At 39.4% G+C, this 23,456-nt stretch overlaps 1 protein-coding gene across 2 annotated transcripts in view; it reads right to left on the bottom strand.

Moving 5' to 3' along the window:
• The window catches only part of LOC101677150 (alpha-fetoprotein), a 54,355-nt gene extending 30,899 nt beyond the window's left edge, over positions 1 to 23,456 (bottom strand). The window contains exons 1-8 of one of the 2 annotated variants that reach the window (XM_004766282.3): positions 23,338 to 23,456; positions 22,736 to 22,900; positions 22,146 to 22,197; positions 21,866 to 22,007; positions 20,107 to 20,318; positions 14,348 to 14,480; positions 11,225 to 11,322; positions 9,832 to 9,961 (exon numbers count right to left, since the gene is read on the bottom strand). In XM_004766282.3, the coding sequence (XP_004766339.1) occupies positions 9,832 to 9,961; positions 11,225 to 11,322; positions 14,348 to 14,480; positions 20,107 to 20,318; positions 21,866 to 21,997 (705 nt within the window). In that variant the 5' untranslated portion in view covers positions 21,998 to 22,007; positions 22,146 to 22,197; positions 22,736 to 22,900; positions 23,338 to 23,456. The remainder of the gene's footprint in view (positions 1 to 9,831; positions 9,962 to 11,224; positions 11,323 to 14,347; positions 14,481 to 20,106; positions 20,319 to 21,865; positions 22,008 to 22,145; positions 22,198 to 22,735; positions 22,901 to 23,337) is intronic. The other variant, XM_004766280.3, reaches the window with a different exon arrangement.

Genomic DNA, 23,456 nt, shown 5'->3' with positions numbered 1-23,456 from the left:
AGGATCTTTCCAAGGCTAATTAAATAAAGGAGAACATGCAAATACAAGGAGAAAAGGAAGCATAATTACATACTTTATGTTTTTAATTATCAAATAATAATATTATTATTTTGAACTCAATACCTAAATGAGAAAATGCTGATAAAGGAGACTTTATTTAAAAAATGTGTATTATAGGGGGGGAGGAGTCAAGATGGCGGAGAAGTAGCAGGCCGAGACTACTTCAGCTAGCCGGAGATCAGCTAGATAGCTTATCTAAAGATTGCAAACACCTGAAAATCCATCGGCAGATCGAAGAGAAGAAGAACAGCAATTCTGGAAACAGAAAACAACCACTTTCTGAAAGGTAGGACCGGCGGAGAAGTGAATCCAAAGCGACGGGAAGATAGACCCCGGGGGGAGGGGCCGGCTCCCGGCAAGCAGCGGAGCAACCACGCACAAAATCAGGACTTTTAAAAGTCTGTTCCGCTGAGGGACATCGCTCCAGAGGCTAAACCGGAGCGAAGCCCACGCGGGGTCAGCGTGGCCTCAGGTCCCGCAGGGTCACAGAAGGATCGGGGGTGTCTGAGTGTCGCAGAGCTTGCGGGTATTGGAACGGGAAAGCCAGCTACAGAGACAGAGCCGACAGTAAGCTCGCAGCTCGGGTTGACCTTGAACCAGTCGCAGGCTCGGTGAGCTCGGAGCGCGGCCGGAGGTCAGGCAGACGGGAGTAACTGGGCGCGGTTCTCTGAGGGCGCACTGAGGAGTGCGGCCCTGGGCTCTCGGCTCCTCCAAGCTGGAGACCAGAAGGCCGCCATTTGTATTCCCGTCCTCCGGAACTCTACAGAAAGCGCTTAGGGAACAAAAGCTCCTGAAAGCAAACCCAAGCGGATTACTCAGCCCGGCCCCGGGTAAGGGCGGTGCAATTCCGCCTGGGGCAAAGACACTTGAGAATCACTACACCAGGCCCCTCCCCCAGAAGATCAACAAGAAATCGAGCCGAGACCAAGTTCACCTACCAAAGAGTGCGGTTTCAATACCAAGGAGAGCAGCAGAATTCTAGAGGACGAGAAAGCAAAGCACGGAACTCATGGCTTTTGCCCTGTGATTTTTTTTAGTCTTGCAGTTAATTTAATTTTTTTCTTTTTCATTTTTTTTTTTTTCTCGCCTTCGGGTAAAATTTTTTTTAACTGTTACCTTTTTCTTTTTTAACGATTTTTTACTAGTTTATCTAATACATATATTTTTTCTTTTTTATATTTTTCTTAGGTGTTTTTTTTTTAAATTCTTTTCTTTTTTTTTCTTTCTTTTTTCTTTCTTTTTTTTTTTTTCTTTCTTCCTTTTTGAACCTCTTTTTATCCCCTTTCTCCCCCCTCACGATTTGGGATCTCTTCTAATTTGGTTAAAGCATATTTTCCTGGGGTAGTTGCCACCCTTTTAGTATTTTACTTGCCCCCTCATATACTCTTCTCTGGACAAAATGACAAGACGGAAAAATTCAACACAAAAAAAAGAACAAGAGGCAGTACCGAAGGCTAGGGACCTAATCAATACAGACATTGGTAATATGTCAGATCTAGACTTCAGAATGACAATTCTCAAGGTTCTAGCCGGGCTCGAAAAAGGCATGGAAGATATTAGAGAAACCCTCTCGAGAGATATAAAAGCCCTTTCTGGAGAAATAAAAGAACTAAAATCTAACCAAGTTGAAATCAAAAAAGCTATTAATGAGGTGCAATCAAAAATGGAGGCTCTCACTGCTAGGATAAATGAGGCAGAAGAAAGAATTAGTGATATAGAAGACCAAATAACAGAGAATAAAGAAGCTGAGCAAAAGAGGGACAAACAGATACTGGACCACGAGGGGAGAATTCGAGAGATAAGTGACACCATAAGACGAAACAACATTAGAATAATTGGGATTCCAGAAGAAGAAGAAAGAGAGAGGGGAGCAGAAGGTATACTAGAGAGAATTATTGGGGAGAATTTCCCCAATATGGCAAAGGGAACGAGCATCAAAATTCAGGAGGTTCAGAGAACACCCCTCAAAATCAATAAGAATAGGCCCACACCCCGTCACCTAATAGTAAAATTTACAAGTCTCAGTGACAAAGAGAAAATCCTGAAAGCAGCCCGGGAAAAGAAGTCTGTAACATACAATGGTAAAAATATTAGATTGGCAGCTGACTTATCCACAGAGACCTGGCAGGCCAGAAAGAGCAGGCATGATATTTTCAGAGCACTAAATGAGAAAAACATGCAGCCCAGAATACTATATCCAGCTAGGCTATCATTGAAAATAGAAGGAGAGATTAAAAGCTTTCAGGACAAACAACAACTGAAAGAATTTGCAAACACCAAACCAGCTCTACAGGAAATCTTGAAAGGGGTCCTCTAAGCAAAGAGAGAGCCTACAAGTGGTAGATCAGAAAAGAACAGAGACCATATACAGTAACAGTCACCTTACAGGCAATACAATGGCACTAAATTCATATCTCTCAATAGTTACCCTGAATGTTAATGGGCTAAATGCCCCTGTCAAAAGACACAGGGTATCAGAATGGATAAAAAAACAAAACCCATCTATATGTTGCCTCCAAGAAACTCATTTTAAACCCGAAGACACCTCCAGATTTAAAGTGAGGGGGTGGAAAAGAATTTACCATGCTAATGGACATCAGAAGAAAGCAGGAGTGGCAATCCTTATATCAGATCAATTAGATTTTAAGCCAAAGACTATAATAAGAGATGAGGAAGGACACTATATCATACTCAAAGGGTCTGTCCAACAAGAAGATCTAACAATTTTAAATATCTATGCCCCCAACGTGGGAGCAGCCAACTATATAAACCAATTAATAACAAAATCAAAGAAACACATCAACAATAATACAATAATAGTAGGGGACTTTAACACTCCCCTCACTGAAATGGACAGATCATCCAAGCAAAAGATCAGCAAGGAAATAAAGGCCTTAAACAACACACTGGACCAGATGGACATTACAGATATATTCAGAACATTTCATCCCAAAGCAACAGAATACACATTCTTCTCTAGTGCACATGGAACATTCTCCAGAATAGATCACATCCTGGGTCCTAAATCAGGACTCAACCGGTATCAAAAGATTGGGATCATTCCCTGCATATTTTCAGACCACAATGCTCTAAAGCTAGAACTCAACCACAAAAGGAAGTTTGAAAAGAACCAAAATACATGGAGACTAAACAGTATCCTTCTAAAGAATGAATGGGTCAACCGGGAAATTAAAGAAAAATTGAAAAAAATCATGGAAACAAATGATAATGAAAATACAACGGTTCAAAATCTGTGGGACACAACAAAGGCAGTCCTGAGAGGAAAATATATAGCGGTACAAGCCTTTCTCAAGAAACAAGAAAGGTCTCAGGTACACAATCTAACCCTACACCTAAAGGAGCTGGAGAAAGAACAAGAAAGAAACCCTAAGCCTAGCAGGAGAAGAGAAATCATAAAGATCAGAGCAGAAATCAATGAAATAGAAACCAAAAAAACAATAGAACAAATCAACGAAAGTAGGAGCTGGTTCTTTGAAAGAATTAATAAAATTGATAAACCCCTGGCCAGACTTATCAAAAAGAAAAGAGAAAGGACCCAAATAAATAAAATCATGAATGAAAGAGGAGAGATCACAACTAACACCAAAGAAATACAAACTATTATAAGAACATACTATGAGCAACTCTACGGCAATAAATTTGACAATCTGGAAGAAATGGATGCATTCCTAGAAACATATAAACTACCACAACTGAACCAGGAAGAAATAGAAAGCCTGAACAGACCCATAACCAGTAAGGAGATTGAAACAGTCATTAAAAATCTCCAAACAAACAAAAGCCCAGGGCCAGACGGCTTCCCGGGGGAATTCTACCAAACATTTAAAGAAGAACTAATTCCTATTCTCCTGAAACTGTTCCAAAAAATAGAAATGGAAGGAAAACTTCCAAACTCATTTTATGAGGCCAGCATCACCTTGATCCCAAAACCAGACAAGGATCCCACCAAAAAAGAGAGCTATAGACCAATATCCTTGATGAACACAGATGCGAAAATACTCAACAAAATACTAGCCAATAGGATTCAACAGTACATTAAAAAGATTATTCACCACGACCAAGTGGGATTTATTCCAGGGCTGCAAGGTTGGTTCAACATCCGCAAATCAGTCAATGTGATACAACACATCAATAAAAGAAAGAACAAGAACCATATGATACTCTCAATAGATGCTGAAAAAGCATTTGACAAAGTACAACATCCCTTCCTGATCAAAACTCTTCAAAGTGTAGGGATAGAGGGCACATACCTCAATATCATCAAAGCCATCTATGAAAAACCCACCGCAAATATCATTCTCAATGGAGAAAAACTGAAAGCTTTTCCGCTAAGGTCAGGAACACGGCAGGGATGTCCATTATCACCACTGCTATTCAACATAGTACTAGAGGTCCTAGCCTCAGCAATCAGACAACAAAAGGAAATTAAAGGCATCCAAATCGGCAAAGAAGAAGTCAAATTATCACTCTTCGCAGATGATATGATACTATATGTGGAAAAAACCAAAAGACTCCACTCCAAAACTGCTAGAACTTATACAGGAATTCAGTAAAGTGTCAGGATATAAAATCAATGCACAGAAATCAGTTGCATTTCTCTACACCAACAGCAAGACAGAAGAAAGGGAAATTAAGGAGTCAATCCCATTTACAATTGCACCCAAAACCATAAGATACCTAGGAATAAACCTAACCAAAGAGACACAGAATCTATACTCAGAAAACTATAAAGTACTCATGAAAGAAATTGAGGAAGACACAAAGAAATGGAAAAATGTTCCATGCTCCTGGATTGGAAGAATAAATATTGTGAAAATGTCTATGCTACCTAAAGCAATCTACACATTTAATGCAATTCCTATCAAAGTACCATCCATCTTTTTCAAAGAAATGGAACAAATAATTCTAAAATTTATATGGAACCAGAAAAGACCTCGAATAGCTAAAGGGATATTGAAAAAGAAAGCCAACGTTGGTGGCATCACAATCCCGGACTTCAAGCTCTATTACAAAGTTGTCATCATCAAGACAGCATGGTACTGGCACAAAAACAGACCCATAGATCAAAGGAACAGAATAGAGAGCCCAGAAATAGACTCTCAACTCTATGGTCAACTAATCTTCGACAAAGCAGGAAAGAATGTCCAATGGAAAAAAGATAGCCTCTTCAATAAATGGTGCTGGGAAAATTGGACAGCCACATGCAGAAAAATGAAATTGGACCATTTCCTTACACCACACACAAAAATAGACTCAAAATGGATGAAGGACCTCAATGTGCGAAAGGAATCCATCAAAATCCTTGAGGAGAACACAGGCAGCAACCTCTTTGACCTCAGCCGCAGCAACATCTTCCTAGGAACAACGCCAAAGGCAAGGGAAGCAAGGGCAAAAATGAACTATTGGGATTTCATCAAGATCAAAAGCTTTTGCACAGCAAAGGAAACAGTTCACAAAATCAAAAGACAACTGACAGAATGGGAGAAGATATTTGCAAACGACATATCAGATAAAGGACTAGTGTCCAGAATCTATAAAGAACTTAGCAAACTCAACACCCAAAGAACAAATAATCCAATCAAGAAATGGGCAGAGGACATGAGCAGACATTTCTGCAAAGAAGACATCCAGATGGCCAACAGACACATGAAAAAGTGCTCCATATCACTCGGCATCAGGGAAATACAAATCAAAACCACAATGCGATATCACCTCACACCAGTCAGAATGGCCAAAATCAACAAGTCAGGAAATGACAGATGCTGGCAAGGATGCGGAGAAAGGGGAACCCTCCTACACTGTTGGTGGGAATGCAAGCTGGTGCAACCTCTCTGGAAAACAGCATGGAGGTTCCTCAAAATGTTGAAAATAGAACTGCCCTATGACCCAGCAATTGCACTATTGGGCATTTACCCTAAAGATACAAACGTAGTGATCCAAAGGGGCACGTGTACTCGAATGTTTATAGCAGCAATGTCCACAATAGCCAAACTATGGAAAGAACCTAGATGTCCATCAACAGATGAATGGATCAAGAAGATGTGGTATATATACACAATGGAATACTATGCAGCCATCAAAAGAAATGAAATCTTGCCATTTGCGACAACATGGATGGAACTAGAGCGTATCATGCTTAGCGAAATAAGTCAAGCGGAGAAAGACAACTATCATATGATCTCCCTGATATGAGGAAGTGGTGATGCAACATGGGGGCTTAAGTGGGTACGAGAAGAATAAATGAAAGAAGATGGGATTGGGAGGGAGACAAACCATAAGTGACTCTTAATCTCACAAAACAAACTGAGGGTTGTTGGGGGGAGGGGGTTTTGGAGAAGGGGGTGGTATTATGGACATTGGGGAGGGTATGTGTTTTGGTGAGTGCTGTGAAGTGTGTAAACCTGGTGATTCACAGACCTGTACCCCTGGGGATAAAAATATATGTTTATAAAAAATAAAAAATTATATTAAAAAAAAAAGAGAAAAAAAAAAAAAAGAAAGGATGAATACCCAACTTAGCAACATGGACAGTCAAGCAGAGAGAGTCAATTATCATATGGTTTCACTTATTTGTGGAGCATAACAAATAGCATGGAGGACATGGAGAGTTAGAGAGGATCAGGGAGTTGGGGGAAATTGGAAGGGGAGGTGAATCATGAGAGACTATGGACTCTAAAAAACAATCTGGGGGGTTTGAAGTGGCGGGTGGGTGGGAGGTTGGGGTACCAGGTGGTGGGTATTATAGAGGGCACGGATTGAATGGAGCACTGGGTGTGGTGAAAAAATAATGAATACTGTTATGCTGAAAATAAATAAAAAATAAATTAAAAAAAAAAGAAAGAAAGAAAATCAGCCCCACCACTTTGTGGTGCTAAAAAAAAAAAAAATGTGTATTATAAAAATCTGACCCCAAAATGGTGCAGTTGCTGCTCATTAGTCACAATAGTTATAAATTCACTGAATTTCTGAATACTGACTTATCAGCCCTAGTGGAATCCAGGATTAGTTCCTTGCAAGTTTCTGGTCACATTTCTGTCATCAACAGATCAAGACCTAACCTTGTGCTATGTGTGTTTCTTTTTAAAGACACATTATTTAATATATATTATTGATTTATTTATGTTGAACTAATACGTCTAATACATTATTTTCTCCCAGCACCCTAGCACTATGCTTGGGGGCCTTTTCAAACAGCTAACTCACCAACAAAAAAACACAAAAATGTGGAAAACGTGGCACTAGACTGCAGAAAGGATACTTATTTACAGTACAAGAGCTAAAACAAGAAGGCAGAGCCTTGTCGTGTTCCCTCCCAACTGGGAATATGGGTGTCAAGCAACCTGAATTCTCCACTGTTCTGAGCGTGCCCAAGTCTGCGGGCAACCCCTAAAGTGCCATGAGAATTGACTTGGGGGTTACAGATAAATGTTGGAAACAGGTGAATTCACAAGCACTGAATTAATAAGTAGTGAGGATGGACTGAAAAATGTCAAAATAAATCTATAGCAAAAGAAATGGAAAACTGTCCCACTGGTTTCTGTCTCAATCCCTGCTCCAGTTTCATGGACAAGTTCTTTCAAACCGTCACAAAACAGACCATTCTCAATACTGTTACATTATTTCAGAGATTTTGAGAGGAAAAACAGTACAGTTTTTGGAAGGTAGCATCACTGCATAGCAAAACCTGAAAGTTCATGTAAACATAAATGCAAGAGTTTGAAAAATATGTATATATAAAATCCAGAAATATAGCAAAAAAAAAATGATGGGTCTAAACAGTCTAAAGATGGTTAAAAATTAAGAAATCTTTTAATATGATTCACCAATGAATAAGTTATATGAAGTCAAATGGTGATCCTAAGAAAACAGAAGAACATTTACTAATGTAAAGAATCCATCCTAATTAAAAACGAAACCACCTCAGGACACCTGGGTGCCTCAGTTGATTAAGTTTGGGACTCTTGATTTCGGCGCAGCTCATGATCTCAGGGTCATGAGATCCAGCCTCTTACTGGGCTCTGTGCTCACGGCAGAGTCTGCTTGAGATTCTCCCTCTATACCCCACTTCATGTGCACGCTCTCTCTCAAATAAATAAATAAATAAAATATTTTTTAAAAAAAACCTCTAAAATAAGAATGAAAAATCTCTTAACACATACACAGTATCTTTCTCAAGTCAACAACTTTACACCTGTTTCCATGAAAGTCTGGACCAAGACAGGAATGCTAGAACCATTTATAGTTATTTTATATTGTTTGTGAATGCTAGCCAACACAACGAAATCATTAATGATTGTTCTGGGCTTCCTGACATGGTGTAGGATTTTAAATGAAGTTGCTGGCATAGGTATTATTTATGTGCTAAAGGATATTAGAGATTTTGCTTTGTTTTGTTTCAATTATGATTGAGTCAGTCAGGCCCCCATTTTCTCTTTACTTTTCCCCAAGTTTACCTAATCTTCACACAAATCACATTCTAATAGTCTGTCCTGAAAAGCCAGGACTTCTTCTAAGTAGGCAGGGGACTGCTCCTTCCAGCACTGGTTGGGATTCCTGCCATACAGAGAGAAGCTCAAGGACATTATACTGTCCATCTCCAGGTAGGAAGGGCCACTGGCTGTGCCCACCCTTCTCAACGGTGGGGCTGAGTATGTCACTGACTTGACAACCACAAGAGGGACCAAAGAAGAGCTGTGGTCCGACCCCAACTCTGTTCCAGAGAAGTAAATAGTTGGGGATGTAGAATCCGTCTAGACTGAATGTCTGTGTGATGACTTTCTATTTTCATTCCCATAGTTACTCATATCCCTTAATCTTTCATGGACTGGGACTAACATGGCTGAAGGTGGGCGCTTCTGTCCATAAGAGTCATGGACGTCCCCATGAAATGATGATACTAGTCCTTCTTTGTCCCTGGGTTTTATTTATCATGATGACAATTATTCAATTTTCTAACTTGCAGAATGGTAGGAACAGGACTTGTAACCTGTGATTGACTAAAGCCTCATCAGGTTTTTGACGGTTACAATTTTTCCTTCTCTGGAATTGAGAGAACTTACACTTGGATGAGGGGAAGGTGAATTCTGTGGTGTTCATGGCCCCAAACCCCAGGCCCACATCTTTGTCTTCATGCTTCTTTTTTTCCTCCAGGCTGAAGTGGCCTGGGGATCTGGGTTGCAGTTTGGGGACTTGCTTGGGATTCAAACGTGAGTGAAATGTAAACTTGGAAGGAAATGAGAGGTCAACTCTAAAAATTAAAGAATAAGAGAATAAAGTGAAGAAAGACGGGATAAGTAAGGAAGAAAGGAGGGATGGAGGGAGACAACTGGGGAGCGGGAGAAGGAGGAAGAAGAAAATCATTGCCTGAGCTGCGACAAGACAAGAGGGGAGACATGACTGATTATCCTATTGGTAAGATTCAGAAATGCTCATGACTTTGTTTTAGATTCATTCCATACCATGGTCACCTTTCTTTAAGAATTGCAAGTTTGGGGACACCTGGGTGGCTCAGCCGGTTAAGCATCTATATTTAGCTGAGGTCATGATCCCAGGTTCCTGGAATTGAGCCCCATATTGAGAATCCCTGCTCAGCGGGGAGCCTGCTTCTCCCTCTTCCCCTTCCCCTGCTTGTGCTGCCCCCACCCTTTGTCAAATACATAAAATCTTAAAAAAAAAAAAAAAAAAAGAATTGCAAGGCTTTTCAAGGCTTGAAGTTTTCAAGGCTTTAAGAAAGGAGAGGCTCTCTCTCACCCTGCCGAGTACACATGTGACGACGTCTCCTTCGCAACAGGCCTGATGGAGATTTTGTGCATCCACAGCCAGCCTGGCAATTTCAGAGAAGTTACCCTCTGGTAGTTTTTTAGTCAGCAGAACCAATTCCCTGAAAAGAAAAGTAAGTACTTCTTTAACCATATTTTGAATTCAATCCTTTCTAAAAAATCAGTTCTAGTTCATTGGGTAACCAAAATAATAGAAACGCATTTGCAGATGTAGGAGAAAGAGAGTATATTTTAAATGCTTCCTGTTCCTGGGAGGGAGACAAACCATAAGTGACTCTTAATCTCACAAAACAAACTGAGGGTTGTTGGGAGGAGGGGGGTTGGGAGAAGGGGGTGGGATTATGGACATTGGGGAGGGTATGTGCTTTGGTGAGTGCTGTGAAGTGTGTAAACCTGGTGATTCACAGACCTGTACCCCTGGGGATAAAAATATATGTTTATAAAAAATAAAAAATTTTAATAAATAAATAAATAAATAAATGCTTCCTGTTCCTTCGAGGATAACTCTCAGAGCCACACAAAGATCTAAATCACAAAACACATGCCATTCAATTCATAATCATGCAAAATATTCAAAATTTTCATCATGGAAATGATCACTTAACGAAGCTGAGTTGTTTTAATGGGTAATTTGAAAATTTATCTGACCTGACTCTCCAAGTAAAATTCTTCATCATAAAGACAATAATTCTAAGAGTCTTAGGTCTCCCTCGCTTCTCCATTGACAACCGAACAACATCCTCCAAATTTCTCCAACAATAGGGAAAATGGGCCTGCCTTATAAACAGTACGAAGCTTCCATCCAGCCCAGCGCTGTCCCAGCCTGGGCAAGAAGGTGACAGAAGGAAGGATACATCCCTTCACAGGCAAACTTGGACAGAAATACAATCTGGGCCAGGAAACAGGCACACTGAATAACATCAGATTCTCCTCAATCCACATTCTTCCATCCCTACCCAAAAAATACCACTAGGTTTTTCTGTTCTGCATAACATGGGGAGCCAAAACCTTTCCTACCCTCCCAGAGAAACAAATACACTTGGTCTGTCAGCCTTTGTTATGTGGAACAATTAAGTGCTTACATATTCATGTGCAGAATCTTCTGTGCACTAACGCAGAGATAAGGGATCTGACCAGATGGAAGAAACTGAGGCAGAAGACATTGGGTAGAGATGAGGATTGTGCGGTTTCAAGCCCAGCTCTGTATGCCCTGTTGACAGGCAAGTAGCATTCGTGTGCAGAAAGGAACGAGGTTTGCACTGAGAGATATAATTAAATGTAAGAAAAATGATTTTTCAAATGAGTTTGATCAAATGGGGTGACCCAACAGCCACAGGGTCCACATAGCTCAATCAGTAACTTACACTGCTTTTGCTACTTGGTGCTTGAACTTAATCCCAATTTCACACAAATGGTGATGCCTCAAAGATATTTCTTTAACGTATTTTTTGATGGGTTCTAGCTGTAATTAGAAAAACAACTCATCAAAGAAATGTGGTTGTAACAGAAAAATCACTCTAGTCATTAGTAAACAAGAAAGAAAAATAAAAATTGTCTATCCCCTCAAAATTAGAAAATCTTTATTTCTTATTTAAGAGACCAAATGCAAAAGCAAAATGTGGTTTGTTTTGTTTGTTTCTTTGTTTTATAAAATAGCATCTTATTTCCCAGAGATCACGTCTTCTAAAACCTCAAACATTTGGAATAAAAAGAAGACATGAAATCGAGGAAACAAAAGTCCAGAGAGCCACAAGAATAAATTTCAATGATGTCTTACAGTTGTATTTGTTTTTATTCAAGTTACTAGCTCTGTCATCTTGGACATGTTTCCTATTGCTTATCTACAATATATGCTCCAGTTTTGTGAAATACATTAATGAAGTCACCCTCCCCCAATATATTCATAGTTTTTAATCCAGGATTTTTACTTTGGAAATTATTGCGGATAAATTCTTCTACATAAATAAAAACACAATTATGCAAAAAGAAGAACATACATGTTTTGTTACGATGGCAAAATTTTGGAGACAAATAAAATGTCTCAACAGAGTGATGGTAAAATAGATAATAGCACATTAATTTTGACAAGTAGTATACTTCTAGTAAAAAGGAGGCATGTTTAAATCTCGAATCAAAACTATATATTCAGTGTGATCACAACAATGTACAAAATAAAATCTGTGAATGCAAAAATGAATAAAAGGAAGTACACTAAAATTGGTATCTGTGTACTAGGAATATTAGTAATATTTTAAAATTTTGGAACAGCTCTATATTTTGACTTAAACTCTATAATGACCATAGGTTAGTTTTACCTTGGCTAATTGTACCTTCCAGTGCTATTTTTAAGCATAAGTAAAAAAAATATAAAAAGGCAATATTCAAACCACAAAACTAGCACAATAATTAAATTTAATTTAGTAATTATTATTAAATATAACTAATTATATTTTATGATTAATTATAAATGTAGTTATTACTTTAATCCTGATTTTGTTATAGTACACTCATTTAAAATCTAGTACAAACAAGTTGTCTACTTCTTCAAAAGCCTCTGAAGACTTAACTCATAAACCACATTCTCTGATCATAGGCACAATTTTTACGCACTTGGTTGTCATTTTCTCTGAGAAAGAAGCAAGAACTATTAGGAATAGGCATCCTGGAAGCAGCAATACTGTAGAGATCATAAAGTTGGGTAGGAGAGGGAAGAACTCTTGGCTAACTTTATAAGGGCATATTATACATTAAGGGAAATTCTCCACTGAGAAGGGTTGAGATTAAGAAAACTTGTAATTTAAGAGAGTAAGCACAAGTTAATTTTAAAAAAGCTTAACCTCCACAAAAAGTTTCATTCTTTAGAAGTGTGAAGTAATGAGATATAAGTCAGCATGATCATTTGTTTTTCTGTTTTTAATTAACACAAACCTAAAAGGGGGGGGGAAGACTCTCCTGCTTAGGAATTCAGAATTGACTTCTGAAGCAGTCACCAGGGGACAGATGGAGAGGGAGGTTATATATCTATATATATACTCACACATATATGATAATGATAATATCTTTAATGATAATAGCTATAATTATTGAGTACTGAGCATATGCCAGAAGCTCTTTAGATACATGAATTTCTTACTCAAGGTAGATGCTGAGGAGCTCAATAGGAAAATAGGTTTGGAAGAATAGAGAAATAGTGGTTTTGGAGAATATGAGATAAATCTGCACTGAGAAGATCAAAGAAACCAGTAAGAATAAAACGGCTCTGCATTTAGTCTTGAGGGATTCATCAAAATGATCATCAACCTACTACTCATTTCAGGACAACCTTTGGAAAATTCACCTGGTGCCCTCTCTAAATTAGTCGTTTTATGTTAGTATTTAAAACCTTTAATGAACATGCATGAAAAGTACTTTAATCATAGAACTAATCACTGATTTATGTCTCTTCAGTGAAAGAGAAAAGGCTACATGGTTAAAGTTAAATGTGATAGATTATATTTTCCAAAGATGGCTATAGTGATAGCTTCTATCCCGGGCTCTTCTTACAATGAGACTTCGACAATCTTCCCATCAAGAAACATAGTATATATACTAACCTTTTCCAACCAGTGAGGCTTTATAGTGTTGGGTTTTTTTTTTAAGATTTTATTTATTTATTTGACAGACAGAGATCACAAGGAGGCAGAGGGGCAGGCAGAGAGAGAGAGGAGGAGGAAGGCTCCCTGCTGAATGGACAGCCCTATGCGGGGCTTGATCCGAGGACCCTGAGATCATGACCTGAGCCGAAGGCAGAGGCTTTAACCCACTGAGCCACCCAGGTGTCCCGTAGTTTTATAGTGTTTCAACCAACAGCCTGTGACAGAAGTAACTTCTGAGGCTAGCTCATAAAAAGGCCATACAACTAGAATATGCATTCTTGAAGACTTTGGCCATATGTAAGCAATCCAGCTGCCCTGAAGCTACCATGCTGTGAGGAAGCCCAAGCTATAGCCAAGGCAGAGAGGCCACATGGAGAGGCCCTGAGATTCTATGAGAAGAAAACGATGTTGAACTAGCCCCCAGGAGCTTCAGCCCCCCAGAGTCCTAGAGCTAGCCATTGTCTGACTGCAACCACAAGAAAGAGCATTGGCCAGAACTGCTCAGATGAGCCCCTCCTGAACTCCTGACCCACAGAAATCATGGAGAGATAGTGAAATGATTGTTGTTGGCTTGAATTAATACATTTTGGGGTGTTTTGATATGCAACAATAATAACTTGAATATTAGATATATATGATGAAGTAATGTCTATGCTAAATCTTACTTTTCAAATTATAATAACAATATGAATTGCCTCAGTATCTCATTACAATAAAGTCTTATTTAGTAGGTCTGGAGAAAAGCTTCAGATTCTGCATTTCCAATGCGCTGCCCATGGCCTGTGCTGTTGTTCACAGTCCACACTCTGCAGAGCAGGATTCTAAATAATAGTTGACATATAGATATTTTACCTTTATCTGGAAGCATTCAGTTTTATTTCTTTCTTGACAGCATGACTGGATAGCTGTTTCATAGCAAGCAGACATGGTCAGAATTGTGGGCCCATACAAGAACGGATGCTTTCGAGACGTTTCATAAATGTACCTGTAAGTTGGCAAATACATAGTTGTGTAATTTAGAATTCAAGAACATGTGCCAAGATTGTTTCTTCATCCAGTTTTGTGGACCTGAACTTCTAGAATCTCGTAGTAAAAGAGATGGGGTAGCATGATACATAAACACATCGCACGTTCATGTCACTCTGAACAGATCACTGTGTAGTCAGACGTTCACTGAATGCCCATGAAATAAACAACTGTAACTTCCAGGATGGTGGGGAAAGAAAAAGTAGCTAAAATTTGTCCTTTCTACATAAGAAAGGAAGTTCAGTAGTCCAATCTGAATTATAAACACAGGATTGTGCAGCAGGTGCAGGAAGATAAAATTTAGAAGCTTTTAGGGGAGAGGATGATCTCCTCTCAAGATCATCCAGAAGTTCTTTCTAGAACTTCTGTCGTTGTTCTCCAAGATGTGCCCCTCAATATTTTGGTCTGAGACTAAGTCCTCTGTCTTTCTTTTCCTCTCTAGTTCATTCATTCCTCACACTCGTAGAGCCTAGACATCAGGTCTACCTTTCACTTATAATACATATCTCCTCCTACTTTTGCAAAGCTTGCTCAAAAGACCCCACAGACCCACATGCAAAAATACTCAACAAGATGACATTACAGGCAAAAACTGGCTCAAGGCTCACAGAAACCCATTTTCTTTTCCTGTGGGCACAGGGACACTCCTTTTCCAGACTCCCTTGCAGTGAGGTTGAGAACATGTAACTGAGCTCTGGATGATGGAATGTCCTGAAAGAATGAATGAATGTCCTCTGCACTATTTTGAGGTGTGGCTATTAATGTCTCTGCACATTTCCTGCTCTTTTTCTGTTTCACAGTGACCTGGGAAACACAGGCTTCAGATAATACAGAGATGGAAACATCTTGCGATCTCGAGTTACCCCTTGGAGGAGAATGTCAGGAGCTGAGGCCAGTTAGAGAGCAATGAGAGGCCAAGTGTCAGAGTAGCCAACGAAAACAAAAGGAAAGTAACACTCGAGACTTTAGTCACTTACTGGGATAATATGAGCAAGAGGTTAAACCGGAGACAGTGTCTCTCCCCCTGTCCACTTGCCCGCCAGGGTCCTGACCAGCTGAGGACCCAGTAGAGCACGATAGACTTGGGGATGGCTTACTCCTGAGGGCTTCCCAAACAAGAGGCTCCTGTGGTTTCAAGGGCCCTGGGGCAGGGGGAAGGAGAGGAGAAAAGGCCAGGAGTGGGAAAGCCCTGAGTGCTGAGCCAAAGTGCACAGAAGTCTGTCCAAGTTTCTCCCTCCATTCCCCCAATTAGGAAGTCTCAGCAGAGGCCCCTGGGCTAGGCATGAAGCTACACACGAAAACATGGTAGGTATCAGGGGAGGACTGAGCCCTTGACTGAAGCTCCGTCAGAGACTAACATGTGTTTTGCCCCATTCTGCTGTGGGAAGGGCAGCTTGCCCTACGGAGGCCTGTCATCCATAATTGTCTATTGTCAGGTCTGGAAAAAAAAAATCATTCCCAGGATTCAATCAGGAGCCAGACTCTTCAAGAGTCGCGAAAGGGAATGACCCGATTTAGACTATGATATGAAAAAGAAATAAATCTTTACTGAACTCAGCCAAAATTTAGGATTTTAGGATTTATTCATAAATTTAGGATTTCCTTATGACCACAGAATAGCTTAGTCCATCCTAATGATCATAATACTATTTCTAATGCAAGTTTAATATGTAGTATTTGTAAAGTAGGCCAATATTACCAAAAAAATGGTGACCTCAGAAAATCAGGTTTTCAACACTGAAAGGATAATGGAGGAATTGACAGAATAGGGACTTGGTTCACGTTTAACTTTCCCCACCCCCCTGTTCCTTGGACAATACATACAATACATATCTGTATGCCTGTTCCTTTGGGACCTAACTCCAAGTCCTTTTGGGATCCCAGAGAAGGATACAGGTGCAGAAACCACTGAATTCAAAAGAAAAATGGCTACTATCACCTTCCCTGGAACAATTAAATTATATCTCATGACGAATAGCCAAGGAAATGCTAAAAATATTTTAATAGAAATCCCTGAGCACTGCGAAGTCTAAAAGAGAAAATCCCGTCCACGAAGATGACTAGAGTTTCTGGGGTCAATACCCATATGTGACTTCATCAGAAGAGTATTTCTTGCTGTTCTCTGACCAGATAGGGAATGGTGGTGTCATAACGAAAGACAAGAGATTTGCAGGAGACCTGAAGCACTAACCAAACATTAATAGATACTTTATCTAACAACTGGTGTGTAGCAATCCTGTGGTAACATTTCCTTTCGGTTAAAAGTACAAAATCTTTTCTTGTGGGTGGATGACCACTGAGGTGGTGGCCATTAGAGTTGTTTATCAGAGATTTCCAACTCCCTTCCCTTCAGGCAAATGGTAGGATTGCGCATTCACACCCCACACCCTCCACCCCATGAGGTGAGGTATGACAGTGTGACTTGCTGGTTAATGATGTGTGAGAAGATATGACGAATGTTATTTCTAAACAAGCTTAAGAAGCAGTGCCTGATTTACTAGCATCCCCTTCCCTTGCCATAGTAATCAAAGAAGCAAGGGTTGAGATGGTGTCTTTGTCAACCTAAGTCCTTAAGTGACCATGATAAGGAGACCTCCTAGACTACAGTCTATGCTGGACAGATAGCATGAGCGGGAGAAGGAAAAAAAAAAATAACTTTTGTTATATTGAGCTGCTTAAATTAGAGGTTATTTGCTATCACACTAAAGTTCGCTTATCCTGGGATTATCACTTTTGCTTTTTAAAAACCTATAAAGGAATAAGATAGAATGGGGAAAAGAAATATTTAAATTAAAACCTATAAAGGAAAAAATCATCCACAATTGATGGAGGGAAAAGAACAGACCAAATAATGGAACTGAACATCATTCATTAACACGACTTAGAAAAGTAGGTCTATGCGTCCCCAAAAAAGCCGCTCTTCATTCTCACCAAGGGGTCCCAAACTGAGAATGAAGTTTAGTGAAGTTTAGTGACTAAACCTGAAGTTTAGTCAGTAGGCTTTTATCGGCAGTTTCTCAAGCCCAACTTGTAGAAACAGAACAGAACAGCAGAACTGATACTATCAACATACACCTGCCTCCCAACATAAGGCAAAATTCTTGGTCAATATGAAATTTCCCCAAAGCCATTCAATACCTCTGCTCTTTATTGTGTATGCTGCATTAAGAGTTCATTTTTGTGCTACAGTAACAGTTCCCTTAGAAGATATTCAATATGAGCCAATCTAATTTCAAATCTCGAAAGTTTAACTTTGTATAAGGAAAAGCTTTCTGATAATTAGAGCCATTTCAAAAATGGACTGTTCCTATTGTAAGGTAACATAGGGTCATGCTTGATTGAAAGTCGGGTTCTATAGTCAGACATACAATAGGAGCTTACAATAATTAAAACTGCTATTGAAGATTCCTTAGATAATCCAAAGGTACAGTAACTATATATATTTTTTTAAGATTTTATTTATTTATTTGACAGACAGAAATCACAAGTAGGCAGAGAGGCAGGCTGAAATAAGGAGGGAGGCAGTCTCCCTGCCAAGCAGAGACCCCAATGTGGGGCTCGATCCCAGGATCCCAGGATCATGACCTGAGCGGAAGGCAGAGGCCCCAACCCACTGAGCCACCCAGGCACCCCAGTAACCATGGTTTTATGTATTTATAGACTATGCTTTCTTTTGAAACATCTGAAAGAGCTGACCTCTCTCCTCCCAGCTCTGATATATGTTACTGTTTCCTTGGTTGAGAATTAAATGAAGTTGTTACCTTATAATTATGAGACAACTAATGATAAAATGTTTATAGTTGTCTGCATATAAGTTAAGATTAGCATTTAAAATAACTCCCTAATATTGACTTCATTGTAAATATTCCCGAAGAGACTAGATTCACTGCCTGAGTATTGGTTAGATTCTATAATCTCTGAATGTTCAATAGAAACCTGATTTTATAATTCTCCTTTAGAGCAGCAATATAGCAAAAAGATAGCTGGGTCCTATTTCTGTTCCCATTTGGTTGCCCCTGATGTCAGGCAAGTTGGAACCTGCCCAATTCCCATCCCTTAGTCCTCTCTTTTCTTTTTTTTAAAGATTTATTTATTTATTTGAGAAAGAGAGAGAGGGAGGGAGAGGGCACGCACAGGTGCACGCACACACACTCACACATGCATGTATGCACAAGCAGGGGGGAGGGGCAGAGAGTCTTAAGCAGACTCCACTCGGACTGCAGAACCCAACACTGGGCTTGATCTTCAGACCCTGAGATCATGGCCTGAGCTGAAACCAAGAGTTGGACTCTTGACCGACTCTGCTAGCAGGTACCCAGTCCTTTCTACCCAAGTGGCAAGGGTCAATTAATTTCCTCTTGAAGGCTCAGTAATGTCTGGGGCAATTCTGCCCCCACATGGGTGAAGTCACCCTCTCTGCTCACTCATCTCTGGTTTAAAGTTTCATGTCTAAAACCTGAAATCAAATCACTACCATGCTCCTTGCCCTCTAGAACCAGCAATCAGATCTTTGCCTTATTCCCATTGTCTGAGCCTGTCTTGATAAGATGGCTAGAATTGCCTTTCTCGAGAACTGAAGCTTTTTGTTTCTCTTATCATTTCTACCTCTCTAGGCATTGGTTTCCTGCCTCTAAACCTAAGCCGCTTGCTTGCACCTCTTTACAAATAAGCCTCTGTGCTCCCCAGGAAAACAAAACAGAAGCTTGCCTACCCATTTGCTATAATGCTATCCACTCCAGATGGGAATTACAGAATCAGAATTTATGAGCAGAAAACTCATCTCTGTCGAATCTGCAGTTGTTACCTCTTCCTATGTTCTCAATGACCGACTCTCTCCACGCCCTATCAGATACCTTCTCTGCTATCCCTTGATGGGTCTCCCAAATGCCAGCCCTTGTCAGAGCTATTACCTGCTCTCTGTCCCCGATACTCTGTTTATTACGCTCTGCTTACTTGCTGAACCTTTCAACATCACTTGCTGCTGGTCTGACTAACCTAACATTAAGGAGAAGGGTCCTTAACACTGTACTAATCCTTTTTTAAGTTTATTTTAATTTTTTTTAATTTTTTAAATTTATTTTCAGCATAACAGTATTCATTGTTTTTGCACCACACCCAGTGCTCCACGCAATCCGTGCCCTCTCCATTACCCACCACCTGGTACCCCGACCTCCCACCCCCGCCCCTTCAAACCCCTCAGATTGTTTTTCAGAGTCCACAGTCTCTCATGGTTCACCTCCCCTTCCAATTTCCCCCAACCCCCTTCTCCTCTCCATCTCCCCATGTCCTCCATGCTATGTGTTATGCTCCACAAATAAGTGAAACCATTAAGTTTATTTTTAATTTTTTTTTGTCCTAGTCACTTTTAATGTTTCTACACATAGACATTTCCATGTCCTGTCAGGTTCACTGAGATTGTAACTGTCATTCTGAGGGAGCAAAATATATATTGTAGCTCAAATTTTTACCTTAAATTCGTGTAATAAATCATGGTGTTCTTAGAGACCCATATATAAAGAAAAGACCTGTCTTCAAAATCGGAAAACACTCTTCTGCAGAGCCTATGGCAAGGAGAAATGACTCACCTCTCCTTCACTGACACTTGATTCTCGTCATCCATCTCACAGATCTGCTCAGGATTTGGAATTTGGGATATATCACTGTAACCTGCATCATCTTTTTTGTATAATAGGAAGCACTTGAGTCTTGCTTTGTTATTTATATTGCAACAGTGAGAAAACTCTTCTTTGTCAGCCTTTCCGTGGTTATGACAAATGTGCTCTAGGAAGGTAGTCATCTGGAGGAGGAAAGAATACTTTAAAGGGGAAGCATGTGTGATCTACTTTCCTAGGAAAGTTAAAGAATTATTATCAAGAAAAGGCCACTGAGGACATGCTCTTACAGTCTGTATTTAATAATCCCTGGACATAGTTCTTTTGACCACAAGTTTTTTTAGGTTTTTAAGTCTAAATTCCCACATGTTAGACATGGACCAAATGGAATTTATCGTTCTCTCCTTTCCAAAATAATTGTGATTTCAAACTCATTTTCATACAGCTGTTGAGAGACAGTAAACATAAGCCAAAATTCCAGAGCCTAACGAAATCAAGGTTTTTTGGGTAACTATCCACCAAGAAATAAATGAAGTTTAATTTCCTTGCTTACTATTTGTTTTTAGTTTGGTTTCCATAGGAATTTATATTAAGAACTGAACTCTAAGGCAGTGTATATTCAGTGTCAAATGTTCAGATGAAAATGTAATAACTCAGTTAGTTTTCAAGTACCTTGGAGTGGCAGTAAGTGTGTGGGATGCGGTAAACCTCAAATAAAATACATGTCCAGATTTAGGGAATAAAGACAGGAAAAAGCCCATCATTTGAGGTAGAAATAAAAAGGGGTCACTATAAAACAACTAAGATTAGTGACTGGCAGAAGCACTTCATTTCCAATGTGTTTCTAGGAACATCTGGGTGGTACAGTCAGTTAAAACATCTGACTCTGGATTTTGGCTCAGGTCGTGACCTCAGGGTCCTGGGATGGAGCCTCACATAAGATTCCACACTCAGCCAGGGAATCTGCTAGAGGAGTCTGTCTCCCTCTACCTCTGCCCCTTCCCCCACTCTCTCTCTCTCAAATAAATATATTTTTAAAAATTTAATTAAATGTGTTTCTAATTAGACTCATGGTTTTTCTATGTCTACTAAGAGTCTAGTAAAAGATAGGTAGGTTTTAGCCCCAAGAAGAGGGAATAGTAATAATAATAATAAACTTACCAATAAAGAAGAAAACTATTGATTTGTAGTTTAAAATGTTTGGTATGAGACAATTGATCCAAAAAATGTCTAGATTGCACAAATATGTTGTTGATGAATAATTTGTTCATGGTAAGATACACATACTTTATGAGACAGAAGTAATCCCCAAGATTTTCTACTAACTAGGGAAAGAGCCCATAATAATATTCACTTCTTTCTTCTATCTCAGATACTCTTAGAAACATTTTAAAATTAGTATTTTGGTTTCCAGGAACCTTTATATGAGGATGTCAGACAGTGGTACTCCAGTGGCAGAGGCAGAGCAACCAACCAAAATGAACAAATTGGCCTCTAGGTTGTAATCCATTCTCTTGAGCATTTGGTTCTCTGAGTCTGATCTCCCAGAGATGAAATGAAGAATTTGGGCTTATAAACTTACAAAGATTTCATTTTGAGTGTGGTTGATGTCTGTATTGTTGCCTTAAAGTCCTCTACCTAATTCTTCAACACCTCACTTCATAATAACACCTTTTGGTTGGAATTTTAGCTTAAAAAAAAGAGAGAGAAAGACAGAACATGATTCACCTACCAACTGGTGAGAGCATTCTGATGGTGACTCGTGTGCCTTGAGGATCTTGCACTTGTCTGCAAGATCTACCACCTCTTCGACTATGGTTTGTACCTCTTCAAAAGTTAATTTCTGGAGAAACTGAGCCACCATGATGCTGGTGCTGAAACATTACACATGTGAGACTGTTAAAGGTGAAATCAAACTCTTCCTCCACCATCGTTAGATCACTGCCCCTCTCCCTTCCAAAATGATTGTGATTTCAAATTTCAGAGAAGAGAATATTGATAACAGAACTCACATGTCTCTTAAGTTCTCCTGCAGGTAATTCTGGCTATTAATGTGGCGCAAGGCTGAAAAAAAAAAGAGATTTTATTTGCATAAAAGGATATTTTCAAATTTGAAATCACCCTTTATAATTCTGTTATCCATATTTATTCACTTATAAATTTCCACATCTATTGTATTTACCATCAAGAATTAAAATGAATTGCCAGACTATATCTTCACTTGTGTTTTACCTGCCTTCTGTGAATGACTTTCTTCTGTTCAAATATATTGTGCCCTTGAAATCTGTCATTAGCCCACAAATAGTTGCATGTACTTGTGTTGACACACCTGAATTAAGTAACATGATTTGGTTATTTAATTCTTTATATTAGAAGTTACTAGCATATCTGAGGAATACTAAGAAAATTAGGGTAATTCATGTAATAAAGCATTGGAAGCAAACATATAATCATTAGCACATCGCCAGGCTTCATTCAACTAAGACGGTATCTCTCCCATTTTGCATTTACTCATCAACTTTATCTTTCTTATCACCTCCACTTACCACACACACACACACACACAAGTTCTCTATTGAAAACAGTATCTTCTTATACTAACCTCTTCTGAAGAACTGAGCAGCTTTTTGTTAAATAAAGAAACCATCATCATATCTGTTACAGGGAAAGGCTTTGGAGCCAGTTACTCTGAGTTCAACTTCCAGCTCTGATTCTGAGCGTGGCCTTAGGAAAACAGCTTAAGCTCTCAAAGTTTTAGTTTCTCTACCTAGAAAACATAAATAAACTCTACCATGATGGATAGTTGTTCGGATTAAATGGAAACATATGAGTGTAGCACCGAACACAGCACCTAGCACCGAATGGATACTGAAGAATGTAGCTCATAGTATTATTCTTGCTACTACGAACACATTTGCTTTATCCACAATCATTTACCCAAACTTGTGTTTGAAATGTATTGTTCCCTCACTAGAGTGGAAATAAGGCTAAAGTGAGATCTTCCTGTGTGTGTTGCCTCAATATATTAGCTCTCTTTCTGCATCCCTTCCACAAACCAATTTCTAGCAATTTCCAATGACTCTCCTGACAGTGATAAGCATTCAGGAAGACAAGCCATTCCTTATATTTTAGTCTACATTTTAGTAGTCATTATGCCTTATGTCCTGGCACAGGGGTTGTGTAGATTATAAATAGGTTCCCTACCTGCGGCTAGTAAACTTCTCTGAAGAGTTTGACACTGAACATAGCTGAAGAAAACAAGAAAACATATGGGTCTAAGAGTCTTCATGTTGCAGATGAAACTTGAAAGAAGGTATTCTATC

Source organism: Mustela putorius, unplaced genomic scaffold, assembly GCF_011764305.1.
Source record: "Mustela putorius furo isolate JIRA1106 unplaced genomic scaffold, ASM1176430v1.1 tig00000430_pilon_pilon_pilon, whole genome shotgun sequence".
Lineage (NCBI taxonomy): Eukaryota > Metazoa > Chordata > Mammalia > Carnivora > Mustelidae > Mustela > Mustela putorius.
Note: the sequence above shows the minus strand (reverse complement) of the source record. Positions and strands in the feature narration are given on the sequence as shown.